At 43.7% G+C, this 15536-nt stretch overlaps 2 protein-coding genes across 3 annotated transcripts in view; one reads left to right on the top strand and one right to left on the bottom strand.

Annotated features, from left to right (window-relative positions):
• Positions 1 to 15536, top strand: part of plekhh2 (pleckstrin homology domain containing, family H (with MyTH4 domain) member 2) — a 273542-nt gene that overhangs the window by 161416 nt on the left and 96590 nt on the right. The gene's annotated exons all lie outside the window — the stretch shown is intronic.
• Positions 1 to 15536, bottom strand: part of thada (THADA armadillo repeat containing) — a 123329-nt gene that overhangs the window by 105864 nt on the left and 1929 nt on the right. Inside the window, exons 8-21 of the mRNA XM_085428925.1 lie at positions 15309 to 15502; positions 13798 to 13892; positions 11392 to 11615; positions 10548 to 11263; positions 10215 to 10369; positions 9985 to 10140; positions 9744 to 9851; positions 9535 to 9658; positions 8143 to 8288; positions 7789 to 8017; positions 7572 to 7707; positions 7334 to 7470; positions 7027 to 7158; positions 6568 to 6728 (exon numbers count right to left, since the gene is read on the bottom strand). Coding sequence (XP_085285051.1) covers positions 6568 to 6728; positions 7027 to 7158; positions 7334 to 7470; positions 7572 to 7707; positions 7789 to 8017; positions 8143 to 8288; positions 9535 to 9658; positions 9744 to 9851; positions 9985 to 10140; positions 10215 to 10369; positions 10548 to 11263; positions 11392 to 11615; positions 13798 to 13892; positions 15309 to 15502 — 2713 coding nt within the window. The remainder of the gene's footprint in view (positions 1 to 6567; positions 6729 to 7026; positions 7159 to 7333; positions 7471 to 7571; positions 7708 to 7788; positions 8018 to 8142; positions 8289 to 9534; positions 9659 to 9743; positions 9852 to 9984; positions 10141 to 10214; positions 10370 to 10547; positions 11264 to 11391; positions 11616 to 13797; positions 13893 to 15308; positions 15503 to 15536) is intronic.

Here is a 15536-nt window from a genome sequence, read left to right as displayed (position 1 = left end):
CAACACAAACATCACTGTTCTAGAGGAGATCTGCATGGAGGAATGGGCCAAAATACCAGCAACAGTGTGTGAAGACAGAAAACATTTGACCTCTGTCATTGCCAACAAAGGGTATATAACAAAGTATTGAGATGAACTTTTGTTATTGACCAAATACTTATTTTCCACAATAATTTGCAAAGTAATTCTTTAAAAACCAGACAATATGATTTCTCTGGATTTTTTTTCTTCTCATTTTGTCTCTCATAGTTGAGGTATAGCTATGATGAAAATTACAGGCCTCATCTTTTTAAGCAGGAGAACTTGCACAACTGGTGGCTGACTAAATACTGTTTTGCCCCACTGTAAGCAAGCTTGTGGGATCTCTTCCTGTCCCTTTGTTAAAGTGTAGTCCATATTCATTCTTTAGGAAGCCCTAAAATGAAACTCAGGACCCCACACCACCTTTGACAGGTAAAGGTGGTTTTAAAGCGTATATTTTTATTCCATTGTGGGAAACTCTGTGGATGAACTCTTATTTTTAGAACTTAGATTTTCAAATAAAGCATTGCAAAGTAAATATTATGTACAAGAGAGCAAATATATGGAGATGTCAGACAATGCATTCAGTGTGTGTGTGAGACTGCGCGTGCATGCCTCTCTGCCTGTCTAAGGATGTGGGTGTGTTTCCCTCTCAGACGCAGAGCAGGCCAAACACATGGTCTGCCTCCTCTTTGTAACCAGTGCTCTGAGCTCCCAGCTATGCCAAATATGCTGTCAAACTCCAGCTGACCAGCTACTTCGGTGGTCTGTGTCAAACACACACACACCTCTTATTGCAAACTTTCAGGTGTTGTAGATTGAATTTTGAATGGATAAGGATGACATTCAAGTCTACACTCAATTTTTTTAACATTAAAAAAAAAAAAAACTGGACTCTTTCATTTACACAAGCATTCAAACCCTTAGATGTTGCTGTTGTCCTGTTTGCTTTCATAACGTGACTGGGGGCCACATGTGACAAGCTCAATTGATTACACATAGTTTAGAAAAGGGCGAATTGTGCATATACAAACTCACCAGTTCACACTGCATATTAGGACACCTATGATAAAAAATAGCCATAAATCAGGGTAAATGTACCAAACTACCAGCGTTTCGGCTAAAGTTGCCTCCCTAACCAAAGCGGTGAATGGTGAATAGGCGATTTTTCAAAAATCAGCTGTAGTGGTTTTTGACTTGGCCTGTTTCTCCTTTTTTGGTCTGATGGTAAATAACATGTTCTTCTATTTCAGCTGTATAAGGCTGATTGGCAAACAGCTTCTAAATTACATTCACCTTTTGGTATTTTGAAATATATCTTAACACTCAAAATATTAAATAATTTGAGATCTGAGATGGGGGGAAAAAATGTGAACTTTACAATGTAAAGACTTTCTGAAGTGACTGTACAGAGCAGCAGGACAGCTTCCTAATTTCTTTACTTCTTGCAAACAAAAAACTGAAAAAAAATGTTTGTCATCTTGAAAAACTCGAGAAAGTTGGAAAGGTCTCAACCTAAACGCTTAAACATAAAAATAAATTAGAAAGGAATTAAAAGAAATTACAGCATCACTGCCAGCTGCTCTTGTTGCCATGGTTTCACCCACAACAACAGTGCAGAGCTGCTAGCCAGGCCAACAAGGATGTCACACAGGATGCTGGTGAGGACCACAGGAGGTGTCGAGCTCACACACGTTTTTGGAAGGAGTTGTGTTTCGGTCACACAAACACTACACACATGCATGTCATCACTGCGGTAGGGTAGCAAGACTTTGTACGCAGAGACTTCAGCAGATCCAACTTCCCAAACCCTTTCACAATCATCCTACTGTCTGTCAATGTGAACAGATTCACTATCGATGTACGTACACACACACACACACACACACACACACACACACACACACACACACACACACACAGTGTGAAACTGATGACAACTGAATGAAGATAAAAGAGCTCAAGTTCAGATTTTCCTTGTCTGCCTGCGTTTGTTAAATAACTGCTTAAATAAGCAGTTATTTTGTTAACTCTGTTTTCCTGGGTCTTTTCACGTGTGCTATGAATAAATCTTTTTTTTCGGTACCGGTACTAGTTTTATTTTGTTGTATTTATCCGCGACACCTTAAAAGGCCGGTCTGTGAAAATATTGTCGGGCACAAACCGGTCCGTGGCGCAAAAAAGGTTGGGGACCGCTGATCTACACGCTTCTCACATCGCCTAGATTTAAAATCAATGTCACAACAATAAAAAGAAAAACATTGCAGAATCTCACAGAGTTGCGAAAGCATCATGAAGCATATGAATCAGAAAAAAAGTACAAATAGAACCAAAGTGTGAAATCCACAAGCTGCTTCAGAACACACAGTATGTGCCACAGATTGTACGTAATTGTTAGCCAACACTGCTCAAGATGCTGCAGGTTAACCTGCAGTCCAAAACAAAGAAAAAACACCCATTCAGCACATAAAAGCCTCTGATCCTTCCTGCTTTCTCTCTCAGTGTAAATACACTGTCAACAAGCAAACACACACTCATTACCCCCTACAAAGACAAACACAGCCTATGTCTGGTACCGTTGTTATTATGGACGCTCACATGCTGAAACACTCAGACAACTATTCCTGTGTGTTTGTGTGTGTGTGTGTGTGTGTGTGTGTGTGTGTGTGTTGTTGTTTGCAGTGCTCTGTCTTTTCCTGCTGGTGGTGGAAGTGATTTGGAAAGAATGTAGTGGAAAGGGAGAGGCGTCGTGGCCGTTAAACCAGCGGGATTGGGCCTCAAATGAAAGCGCGGTGCTAACGAGGGCGGATGCTAATTCAAGGGCCTCCTGCTGTGGGGGTCTCTCACACACACACACACACACACACACACACAGCATTCCTTTCTACAGAATTCACAATATACACACATAAACTGTATAACCGTACACTGTTTTCCTTTCTTTCTTTTTTTAGCAAAGAACTCATACTGGGATAGCAGAGTGTAAACGGTTCCCTTTCAGTCGATTCACTCGGTACAACACACAAGTATGGGATATAACGCCCTCGCGTGTCCTGGCTGAAGAAACCTTTATTCACGCCTTTAAAGCAGATGACGTGTGATGACACGGACGGCCCCGCCTGCCCATATAGCCACTGTCATCACAGTCATCCCTCAGTTCTTACGCTCTTCACTTCGCTGAGAACACCTCTGTTGAGTTGGGCTAGCTAGCTGCTGCTAGTTAGCTCCGTTGTCTGCTGACTTGAACTTAGCTTAACTGCCACTGTTTGTGCATTGCCATGGTTACCGGTCCGTTGGCATGCGTTGCCATGGTTACCGGTCTGTTGGCATGCATTTACATGCGTTGCCATGGTTATGACCCGTGGTTACCGGCCCGTTGCCATGCGTTTAAATGCGTTGCCATGGTTACGGCCCATTGCCCTGGTTACCGGCCCGTTGCCATGCGTTGCCCTGGTTACCGGCCCGTTGCCATGCGTTGCCCTGGTTACCGGCCCCTTGCCATGGTTACCGGCCCCTTGCCATGGTTACCGGCCCCTTGCCATGCGTTTACATGCGTTGCCATGGTTACCGACCCTCTCTCCTGATGGCCACATGCTGCCTGATGCTGCCTATTTTCCGAAGATCATGCCTGCATCTTATAGCTCAATGGAGTTTGAGTGTCTGAGCTTTTGCTCCCCTCCTTTTACATCTGAGGAGCAGAGGATGCAGCATTCTCTTTGTCCAGTGCATGTGCTACACACCTACATTGAGCGCACTCAGACTGTGTGTTTATGTGACCAGCTGTTTGTCTGCTTCGTTAATCCAAATAGAGGTAGAGCTCTGTCCAAACAGAGGCTGTCCCACTGGATTATAGAAGCTATCTCACTGGTGAGAGCTCATTCCACCAGGGGGATGGCAACCTCATGGGCTCTTTTTAAAGGGGTGCCTGTAGCTGATATTTGTATGGCAACTAGTTGGGCATCACCGCACACTTTTGTGCGGTTTTATTGGTTGGACGTTACAGCCCCTTCGGTGGCTCATGCTGTCATTTCTGCTGGGTCTACCACTCACTAAGGATGTGGTGGTCCGATTCCGGTTCGGTGGCTCCTCTGTGGGGCGTGTATATATGTCCCATACTTATGTGTTGTACCGAGTGAATTGACTGAAAGGGAACGAATAGTTATGTCTATAACTTCTGTTCCCTGAAGGATAGGAACGAGTTACAACACAAGGTGGCCCCACTGAGCAGTTTGGCTCGGTGAAGAGCGGCTATCGAACTGAGGGATGACAGCGGCTATATGTGCAGGTGGGGCCGTGCACGTGTCATCGCACATCATCTGCCTTAAAGGCGTGAATAAAAGTTTCTTCAGCCAGGACACACGAGGGCGTGATATCCCATACTTATGTGTTGTACCGCGTTCCTCTCCTTCAGGGAACAGAAGTTATAGACATAACTATTCGCTTTCTAGATCCCGCATGAGACGCCAGTGGAGTCCACATTCAGGTCAGGCGTTTGTCTTTGTAGATTGTATGAAATCAGTAATAACAGAGAGGGCTTCCCTATCCTTGGCAGCACGCTATAGTAACAAAGCTTAGCTGTTACAGCTTGGTTAGGGTCGTTAGTCATCCTGTCTGTCTGTCTGTCTGTCTGTATGGATGGATAGATGGATATATATATAGATAGATGGATATATATATAGATAGATGGATATATATATATATATATATATATATATATATATATATATATATATATATATATATATATATATATATATATATACACACACACACATACATACACACATACATACATATATATACACACACACACATAAGGAATGGGGACAAGGCAGAGCTGAGACGTGACAGCAGTGTTTGAGGACGATGTGACACACATCCACAGGCCCTGACATAAATTAATACACTGGAGGGAGCAGAGCTTATGCTATTTTAAATGTCATTTCTTATACAGGTTAACTACAACAGATAGATTAAGAGGTTTATGCAATTCATACTGACATGTAGGGATGCACTGAGTAATATCAGTGCTCGTCTTTCACTACATTCACAGTCTGGATAATTCTGAAAGATCATTGTGACAATAAAAACAGAACGTTTTGGCAAGATAACTGCCTTGTTTGCATGTAGGTGCTACCCAGCGTTGCAGACCACATCTACATGCTGTAGTCATGCAGCAGTTTTTTCCCCCTTTCACTTTGGGCCGTTTAACATTTATTCAATTATTCATAAAATCAGCCCCTGACTGTCACCAATAAGTTCTTGTTCTTTGGAACATCCCTACTGATTTGAGTCAGCATCTATGCCTAAAATCCAACATCAAACATGAAACAAAATAATTATAAAACATATGACCTACAATGTTAATTTTTAAGGTAAAAGCTGTGCTTAAAATCTATGTGTGAATGTATGAAATATTTTAGTTTTTCACTGGCAAGAAATAATATGAAAAGACTGAAGCTCACATGGTTTGTCTTGTTTTCCCAGACATGACTTAATCCTCGTCTTTTTTAGCTGAATTTTTCTTCTTGTCCAGGACTACAATTAATCCATGTCTGGGAAACTGGGTGATAGTGTTTGTCTGACTCTTAATACTTTCCCACTTCCACAGCTTGTTTCTGTTATTGCACCCAGGTGCATTGGTTCTAATTGGTAACGATGCAACAGTCTGACTCAATGTTTCACGTAGTTTGGAACAACAATGGAGCATTATGTTAATACGGACGAGTGGGATATGTGGGGCTTTGAATACAAACAGGTCACTGTGGTACTCAGACTCTGGTTTTTTTTAAAGGGACAGTCTGATTATTAGAAAAGTATACCAGACTATTACCAGCTTATCTTTTACACACGCTCAGAATAACTCCTGAGCGTTAGTTCGCCTGCTGGTACAAACATATTGCTCGATGTAGAAGCTAGCTATCTAACCTTAGCTTATTTGCTCACCTGTGCTAATTGTGCTGGCAAAATACTATCTGAACCACAGCATGTTTGCTTGGTTGTCCTCATTTCAAGTCTGTTTTTGAATACATGGTCTGAGTTCAAATCAGTGACTAACTCATTCTAAGTTACTGTTAGCTAGTGTTCCTCATTTCCACCGATAGGAACAGACAGACTGATATTAAGGGAACTCGCTCAGGAAACATGACATGCTTTTAATTTATGCAAAAAAATTCTACCTGCATCACACAGAAATCACTCCACAGGTTGCAACTGAGAGTCAGGAAGGTCTATTATTACTAACAATGTCTGAATGATTTGTAATATAACTTAAAAACATCTAACATTTGAAAACTGTCACATTTAACTAGCTTAATAATTAATTATAGCTTTGAATGAACAATTACTTGATGTTTTACATCACTGACCCTGGCCCATAACCTGCTAATCAAACTTCTATAAAAAAAGTTCACAGTCAGAACAATTTTATTTTCATATTTTCAACAACAGTAATATAACTAACGTGCTGAACTACCCTCTGTTGTGTATGAGATAAATGCAGTAGTAGGATGCGAGGGGTGTATGCATTGGTGTCTGGGGTCTCACCTGTTGCTCTGTGATGAGCCCGGTGTGCGTGCACACGTTGTCATTGGTGTAGTGCAGAGGCAGGCTCTGACACAGCTGTCCGAGCAGCATGGCCACTTCCTTCATTGTCCGCCAGCAGCACACCAGCACCATCTGAGCCGTCACCCTATAGCCCTCACCACCTACAGCCAGCACATGCATGCAAGGTTTGGTTGTCTTATTAAGTAATGTGGCAAACTAAACCTCTGTATGCAGTCGAAACAGGAAGTCTCATACTGTGCTCAAATTCAATATTTCTGTTTGATTGTGTTACACATTAACACTATTCAGTTTCCATTATGACTGTGAAGTTGCACTTGTTGCACTTGCAGGGTCCAGACTGTGCATCGTGTAAAGTTACCACATGAAACACTTCCCTCACCAGGAGATCACAGGTACTGCACTTAAAGAGCCAAGATACCAGGGAAATGTTTACATTACCTGTGTCAAGTGATGGGGTCTGTGTGTGATCGTCCCCCTGCTGTGTCTCCAGCTCTCTTGCGCTGGTGAAGAAGTCGTTGGTGTCCCTGGGCTGAATCTCCTGCAGGATCTTCTGCAGCCCTGCTGAGGTCTCTGTCCAAAACACAAACAAGGCAAGCTGGAGTTTTTTCATCTGATTTCAGTGTCATTTTTGTGTTATGCATGTAACAGTTTCTCTATTTGTGTTCCAGGGTTCTTGTAATTTCAGCAACTGTTTTCCTGATGAATTCTACAGTGTAGACTTGTAGTTATACTGCACATAGAAGACCTGAGTCATTATCCATGGGGATGAGTCCTTCTGGAGAGGAGCTCTGGACTACAGGGGAGACCACGTCAGACATCCTGTAGCACACAGCAACCAGCTCTGACACCAGGAATCTCCACTGCTCAGTCTGACTCAAACTCCTAAACACACACACGCACGCACATATATACACATGTAATAATCCCATGATAAGAGATCGTGGCTAATTTGAATATTATGTAGATGCAATTCTTGTTCTTACTCTGTGTTTAGATGCTGCAGGACAGCAGTGATGCAGTGAGCTCTGCCATAGAGAGGAAAGGAAGCAGCTGCCTGCAACAGAGATGCCTCTGCCCTCGACACCTCAGACTGCAGGCAGCGCAGCAAGAACTGAACCACTGAGGACAGAAAGCAGCACAGTTCAACATACGCTATATGCACATGAAATTCTGAGGCTGGTCTGCAAACGTGGATCTCACCTGCCAGAGTGTTGAGCTCCAAAATGAGCATATCAGAAGCCTGGGCTGGTATGGAAAGAGGCTGGTAATCGAGGCCTTGCTGCTGGGCGCAGTGCAGCAAAGACTGGCTCAGGTGTTGCTGGGGGAGCAGCAGGTTGAGGAGGTGGGCAGCTGTAACGCTGTCAAAAGGTTTGGTGCTTGTACTAAGGTCCAAAGCAGCCTGAAGAATGGAGCGCATCCTCTCGGGCACCTGGAAACAAAGAGACCAGAGATCAATGTCTGCACTAAACAAAAACAAGAATTACAAAAATCTAAGAAGAAAAAGTTTTTTGTTTTTGAAGTAACAGAAACTTTTATTTAGACGCGTGTCAGAACCTCAAGTCCAACAGCTGATGGTGGGAGCTGCTGTATTAACGACGAGGCGAGCTGTTTGACTTCCAGGAAATTGCTGGCGACACAGCAGAGGACGTTCTGAGCATATGTAGAGGTCACAACTTCACCGAGGGCGAAAACATCAGGCTCTGAGAAAACACAGGAGGGGACAGTCTGTGACAACAGGCAGAGTATGCAGCTGACGCAGCTGGAGCACCAGGCTGGCATCAAAATAAAGAGGCTGGCCAGCACCAGACAAGCTGCTGGTTCAGGCACATACATACATGCATTGTGCCAAGAATCACTGTTACTGCGTCCTTGAACACAGCTCTGGACTCCAAACTGTTGCAGCATATCAGAGCCCAACACCACCATCTTTCCGTTTTACCACCTGAAACAGTTTATTAAAAGTTGAGTCTCAGATGGCAGTTTAGCCATAAGGAACTTTAAGGGCCTCATTCTGGTTTTCATTCATTTCTCTCATTTACACTGTTAGAATGATGAACGCTCATGTTAAACATAGCCCAGGTTTTAATGCTGCATTTCGATGTCGCATTAACTCAGCCAGTTAATGCGAGACAAATCCAGCTGCTCATTAAAGCTTTCTGCTTTGATCAGAAAAGAAAACATTGGTCCATACACCTGAAAGCCCAGAAAACTCATTGTGAATTCTGTCTCGACTCTTCGGATGTATCCGTGTATGTCCGCGGTGCCGATGCTGCGCTGAGCGGACAGCTCCTGAAGCTTTTGAAGTGTCGAAATTTGGAAATTTCAACATCGCTTGAAAAAAATCTGCCAGCTAACAACATCTCTCTCACCGGCAGGCTAAGTGATTTTTAGCCAATTACAAGTTGAATCTGGTAGTTTGGGTTGTTAGATAAGATACCGTCATTAAGAAGCAGCACAACTAATGTGTCTATGCGAGCTAATTTGCGATGTGCACCGCTGGCCCGGCCATTTATTTTTTAATGCACCTTTCAGATTAATTCACTGTGTGTCGTGCCATCAGTTAACCCTTCGGGTGCCAGCTGTGGCACGAGTGCCCAGGGTTGCCAACCCCCGTCCTATACGGTCCTCTCAGCTCTAAGCACAGCACTAACTTTCTTTGTGTTTCTGTCTACAAAGGCAGCTCAGTTAGAGGGAGAGGAGTTAAAACAGCTGGTTTCAGATGAACAGAGAAGCTGTACCAAGGCCCAGTTAGAATAATATGGATTATTTTGAACTCTGAATCATGCAAAGCTACACTATTTGGGATCTTGAAATAAGGTCTCAAATCCTGATTAACATGCATGTAATCCTTGGAGTCTAATACAGCATATTTACACATCAGTGAAGTTTTAGTTCAGTGTAGTGAGCAATTTAGTCAAAACGGTGACTAGCGAGCAGCTGATGTACCAGTGCTGAAGCTAAAGAGCTGACCCAGCAGACCCAGCAGATGCAGAGACGTGAGGCATTTAGAAAAAGAGGCTCCAGGGAGCAAAACTTCCAGCAGCCTTTCACACAGCCAGCACAGGAACGCCTGCAACAAGACAAATAAATTCATCAGACAAAAATATCAACACTATTGGAAAAAAAAAAAAAAAACAACTGAGTGTGTGGTTTACCTTGTACTGACGTAGAGTGTGTTGGTCTGTGTCTCCCTCGTCCTGGTCTCTCTTCTGGCTCAGTCTCTTCTGCAGCAGCTGAGTGCTGTCCTTCACCCTGCAGAGCAGCTGTGTAGCAGAACATTCAAAGTTTCATTAAGTGCCGATTTCAATGTTTTCCTCCACGTAAATCCACAGCCTGCTCTGCTCAGCAAAAGCATTTCCAAACATTAAAGACAGCCTCGGGTGTAAGGCTGCTAACCTTCTTTAGCAGGCTGACTGTTTGCTGTCTGATGCCTGGTGACTGGCTGTTGAGGTTGGGCAGGAGGAAGTGGCGGATCAGGTCCATTTCCTGTGAGGTCAGAACCTCTGTGCTGCGGTGGCTCTCACACACCAAGCCCAAAGCATCCATCCTCACCTGAACAGTGAGAGATGAATGCATAAGAACACTTGCAACACTTGCATCTGCTTTGAGGACACAGACAGACTTACCTGATCATGTTTGTGTATCAGAGCTTGTTGGAGCAGGGACAGCGGCACTAGTCCTCCCCACAGACCACCCTCTGTGGACGGTATGACTCCCTGGGCCCTGGCTGCCCGTAGGCACGTCATCAGAGCGCCTAGAGCTCCTCTGCTGCCAGCAGAACCTAATAAGAACAGCAAAATAGCAGAATAATATTATGGCTTATTATTTGGGACTGCAATAGAATATACTCTTTGACTGCATTCATAACAGTTTGTCAAGCTGAGAGACATTAATATGCATTTGAGAAATAAGGGTTGAGTGAAAACAGCTGCAGATGTAAAGGACATGCAAGTCTTTACCTGTGGGTGCCATGTCCTGCAGGGCCTGCACCATGTGTGCCAGACTGGAGGGGCTACAGCGTAGCAGCTTGGGGAGGAAGTAGTCCAGGATGTACGTTGTTTGGTCCAGCCTGGATTGGCACAACACATGCAGCAGAGGAGTTACCCACGTCTGGTGCCAGCACTCCATCCAAGCCTCCGCCTCTCCCGCTGCTGCACCAGCCTCTCTCGTCAGCTGTGCCTTGTGGCTGACAAACAGCCTTTCCAGTAGGTCGCTGGCATACGGAGCTAAGGTCTGGTCACCCATCAAACCCAGGAGACATGAAGGCAATTGGGGCTGGATGTTAAGCAGATACCCTGCCCCATAGAGCTCCACCAGGCAGCCCAAGGAGCCAAACTTACCCCTCATATGCCACTCAAGCCCTAGTAGATTATGAGTCAGGTCGGTGATGTACGGATCCTCGATGGGGTCAGAGACGGACGGGCTGGTGTGCTGATGGATGAGGAGGTGGTTGCGGAACAAGGACCGGGTTTGGTGGCGGACACCATCCAGCGGATGCTCCCAGTGGGAGTAGATGTGCTCCAGCAGGTGTCGCTGTAGGTCAGAGCCTCCACTCAGGGATTGCTGGAGGCTGGGAGGACACAACTGTGTCTGCCCCTGCAGGCAATCCAGGGCAGCCCCACTCCACAGAGTCAGGACCCGAGCCACCACCATGGCTGTACTCGACTCCTTTATACTATTGAAAGGAAAAAAAACAAAAGCAAAACTTAAAATAAAAGTTGTAAACTGCATCCCAGCACATTCCATTTCATCAGAATCTGGAAAAATATTCAGAATAGAAATTGGGTATCAGAGCAGAGCTACCTAACATCTAGATCCAGCAGTGTGTTTGGGACCAGCAGCAGCAGCTGTTCCCACTGTGGTCCTGGTAGGGCAGCCTTCCAGCTCAGCATAGCAAGGGCACCGTGACACAGATACAGAGAGACACCCGGTGGGCGTCCGCCGCTGCACAGACCCTCACACCTCTGCTTGAGCCACTGAGGAGCCGAATCCAAATCCTGCACAGAGCTACGCAGCAAACTGCACACCTACACACAGCATAAAAGATCCCCTTTATAGCCAGAATCTATGATTTCATTATTTAATGCAGTTCACAAACATAAATAAACATTTTACTATAATTGCAATCTAAGTAAGTAAAGTTTATTTATTAAGCGCTTTACATAGACAGGCAGTCACAAAGCACTGTAAACAAAGATTAAAATAAACAGAATGTTAAGTAACAAAACAGACAATATACACAATATAAAAGGTTCAATGTAAATAAAATTATTTGAAGAAAAAAACAACCTAAAAAGCATTGATCAACAGAAAGCTTGTTTAAACAGTAAAGTTTTTAACTGCCTTTTAAAGGATTCCACAGAGTCAACCAAACGGAGCTGTGGTGGTAAACTGTTCCACAGCCTGAAAGGCTCTGTCCCCTCTCATCTTCAAACTCTGTGAGCGGAGACAGCGAGCAGCAGTGTCTTTTGTAAGAAGCTTGAATAAATAATCTGGGGCCCGGTCGTTTAGTGCTCTGTATGTTAAAATAAGAGTTTTAAAACGAATTCTAAAATCAATTGCAGGGCTCTAGACTAACTTTTTGACATGGGCGCACCGGTACGCCTAACTTTAAAAATTTAGGCGTACCGGCACAAAAGTTAGGCACACTCAAATTTTTCAACCGCATCGCTTAACACCGCAGTTTTACATGTGCACTTTCTTTTGGGGGGGGGGGGGGGGGTGTCCATACAGACAATATTAATTTCTAAATTATTAACTAACAAACTTGTGCTTAAAGTGCTTTGTCAATATTGTAGAAAATGTTAAAAACTTAATCATCATCTTGGCCTCCTCTGACGACCTGTTTGCTGCTGTCTGCTGCTGAAAGGCCGTGGGGAGAGGGGACACTTGGGCAGTGCATTTATTGCAGCATATAATGTGTTTCCTGGATACACTGTGCTTTTTCAGCATTCAAAGATTGATGGCACCGTGTCAGAGCACTGGCTATGAATTTCAGACAGATCAGGCCTTAACTTAACAAAAAAGTTATCAATAGTTCTTTTCATCTTTTCTTATTACCCACAGCTACATCCACTTCTGTCAGGCCTAGGCTGCTCACTAGGGCTGAGTATCATCACTGATTTCTATAATCCATTCGATTCAGGTTCTCAAAGTCCTGATTCGATTCAATTTAGCCTCAGACAGTCAGAAATATTATAATTCTGATCATGTATCAGTACTGATACATGTGAGACTTCATCAGAATTGTGAACATCACAGCAGATGCCTTTGTGTGAAAGTTACTGAGAATAAAACAGAAAAACATGAAGGAGATTTTCCTGGTCTGGCTTTTTATAGCAGATAACCATATAAATATTCTGCAATTTTGCATAATTTTAAGAAGTTTAAATTTCTTCAGTATTGAACAGCAGAAATTAGGCTTTCTTGTCTGAGGTCATTTAAGTGAAAAAAGAAAAAGACAGCGCTGTAAACAACGGTAGACTGGTGGGTAATAAGCGAATGAATTTTTTTTTTTTTTTTTTTTTTTTCACACAGGTGCGACCAAATATTTATTTTTAGTCGCACCACTGAAAAGTTTGATCGCATTTGCGACCAAATTGGTCGCACTCTAGAGCCCTGAATTGGGTAAAGAATATAAAATTGAAGTAATGGGAGCACGCTTGCTAGAACGAGATAGTAGTCTGACTAATGCATTTTGTATAGATTGGAGGTGAGAAAGGGATGATTTGTCCAAGCTGGTAAACAGGACATTACAAGAATCTAAACGCGATGACACAAATGCATGAACAATTTTTCCTTAAATGAAAGAAACAGGAACAAGACAAAGACTTTACTGCGAGTCAAGGCCCAGAGAAGAATCAAATATTACTGCAAGATATCAAATATTTGACTTAGCAGAAGGACAGTAAGAAGCAAGAACCTGACTGATTTTGGTACTTCCTTCTGTAAGCAATAATGTTATACATTATTACTTACAGAAGGAAAAACAACAACAACACAGAAATAACTCATTAATTTCAATGAAAAAACCTTATAAATAATTTGACAGTATGAGACCCAGTATTGAGGGACTACAGCAGCTCAATATAATTTTTATCTGAAAAAAGGTACTACTTAAGTTTAGATTTGTATATGAAGAAACACTACAATTGTAATTTATTAGTGTTATATGGTATACATAGAGTGATAAAAGTCCCTTTCACTCACCACTGATGCAACATCGTCTCCAGAGCCCATAACAGACCTGATCAATAACACCACAGCCATGCCAGCTGTGCTCTGGACAGACTGGATGAACTCCTCTAAAGACAGGAAGAAGAACAGAGTAGAGACAAATCAATGAAAAAAAAATGTATTCCATGTTTATAAATCAATTAAGCTTTACCTGCATAGCTACAGTGTGTGTGTGTGCGTCCATAAACTACAGCAGTGATGATGCCTTCACTGGTGTTGTGATAACTTTGTTCAGTAGAACAGAGGCTGCTTGAGCTAAATGTTAGAATCCTATGATGGTTTTTTTGCACACGCGGCCCTGAATACACACAAACATCAACAGTGTCACTTTCTCTCATTGTTCTGAATTGCACTACGAACACCCTCTCTATGTTAGTCCTTGCTGTGACTGAAATCAAGAAAGAAAACGCACTATTAAAGGTTCGCTTCAGCCTGTTTGCATCACAACTGAACTTGTTTCACGGTGTTACATCCTGGGAGGCTGTGGGAATGTGTGGGCGTGGTGTTGTCTCCTCCCTCTCCTCCTCCTTCGTTCTGGCCCCTCCCTCTGCCCCTGCCTTCTCCTTTAGGTCACACCTGCTGCTCATCTGCTCTCGTTACAACCAATTACCCTCAGGGGTGATATAAGCTGGAGAAGAGCAGTGTGGAAGAGGAGGGAGAGGTTTCTGGTGGATTTCCTCTGTGCTGGTCAGAGTGTGCTACTGGCTTAGGTGTGGAACAGCCTGCTGGTGTGTGGCTCTTTGTGAGTAGTGCTTAACTGAGCAGTGATTGCCCATGAGTGACGGCAGCCTTCATTAGTTTGTGTGGCCTGCCTGGATATTGTTTGCTAGCAGCGTTGCTGTCTCTTTCTGTTGAAGCCTTATTGTTGCTTCCTTTGTTGAAGTGGTCATTACCACTTTGGGTTAACCTCCCTGATTTCTCATTAAAGCAGCGGTGCTGTCTCCTTTTGTTGTTGCCATTTATATGATTATTGAGGTGTTTGCCTACAATAAAGATCTATTTTATATTAAATACCTCTGCCTGGTGTTCTTTTCATTCCACCTGGATCTAACTGTTACTGTCCCCCACCCTCATCGCCTAGCTTTTAAGTGGGGACGTAACACACGGATTGTTGGAAACAGTATTTGATTAGTTCATCAACCTGCCCAAAGTACTTTTCTGAGCCTGGATCCTGAGTTATACCAAATCCTGATAATATCACAGGGAACAGTTGCCACATTCAGGGTGGGAGAGGGAACAGGGTCACATGGACACCATAGTGTGTGTGGTCAAAGCTAGAAGGTAGAACTGGGATCTGTATCCTCCCTCCCACTGAAATCTACACCTGTGACACAAAATGAATACCTAAAATCTAAGTGAAAAGGTCTTGGATTCAGTGACTGATGAGGACAGCTGCCTGTTTTCCAGTGAGATGACGGTGGATCTGCATGTTTGCTTCCAGCTGTTTGTTCTCTGCTCGTCTTGTTAATTCCTAACTTTCTTACCATCAGTGAGGATGTGTATGTAGCAGCCCAAGAGGTCACCCAGTGTGTCCTGCAGCCTGCAGCAGTCCTGTTGGGCCTGTAAAACCACGCTGATCGTGTCCTGAGACCTCTGGACGACCAGCATGGAGGTCTTCACTGCAGCTAGACAGGACTGCATCAGCTGAGCCTGGGCAATGTGGCGTCCTACAAGACCACTGGGAAAACAGCAGAGGGCAACAGAGGCACACA

Source organism: Rhamphochromis longiceps, linkage group LG13 (genome assembly GCF_057381845.1).
Source record: "Rhamphochromis longiceps isolate RC_006_pf linkage group LG13, R_longiceps_female_GT1.1, whole genome shotgun sequence".
NCBI classification, from domain to species: Eukaryota; Metazoa; Chordata; class Actinopteri; order Cichliformes; family Cichlidae; genus Rhamphochromis; species Rhamphochromis longiceps.
Note: the sequence above shows the minus strand (reverse complement) of the source record. Positions and strands in the feature narration are given on the sequence as shown.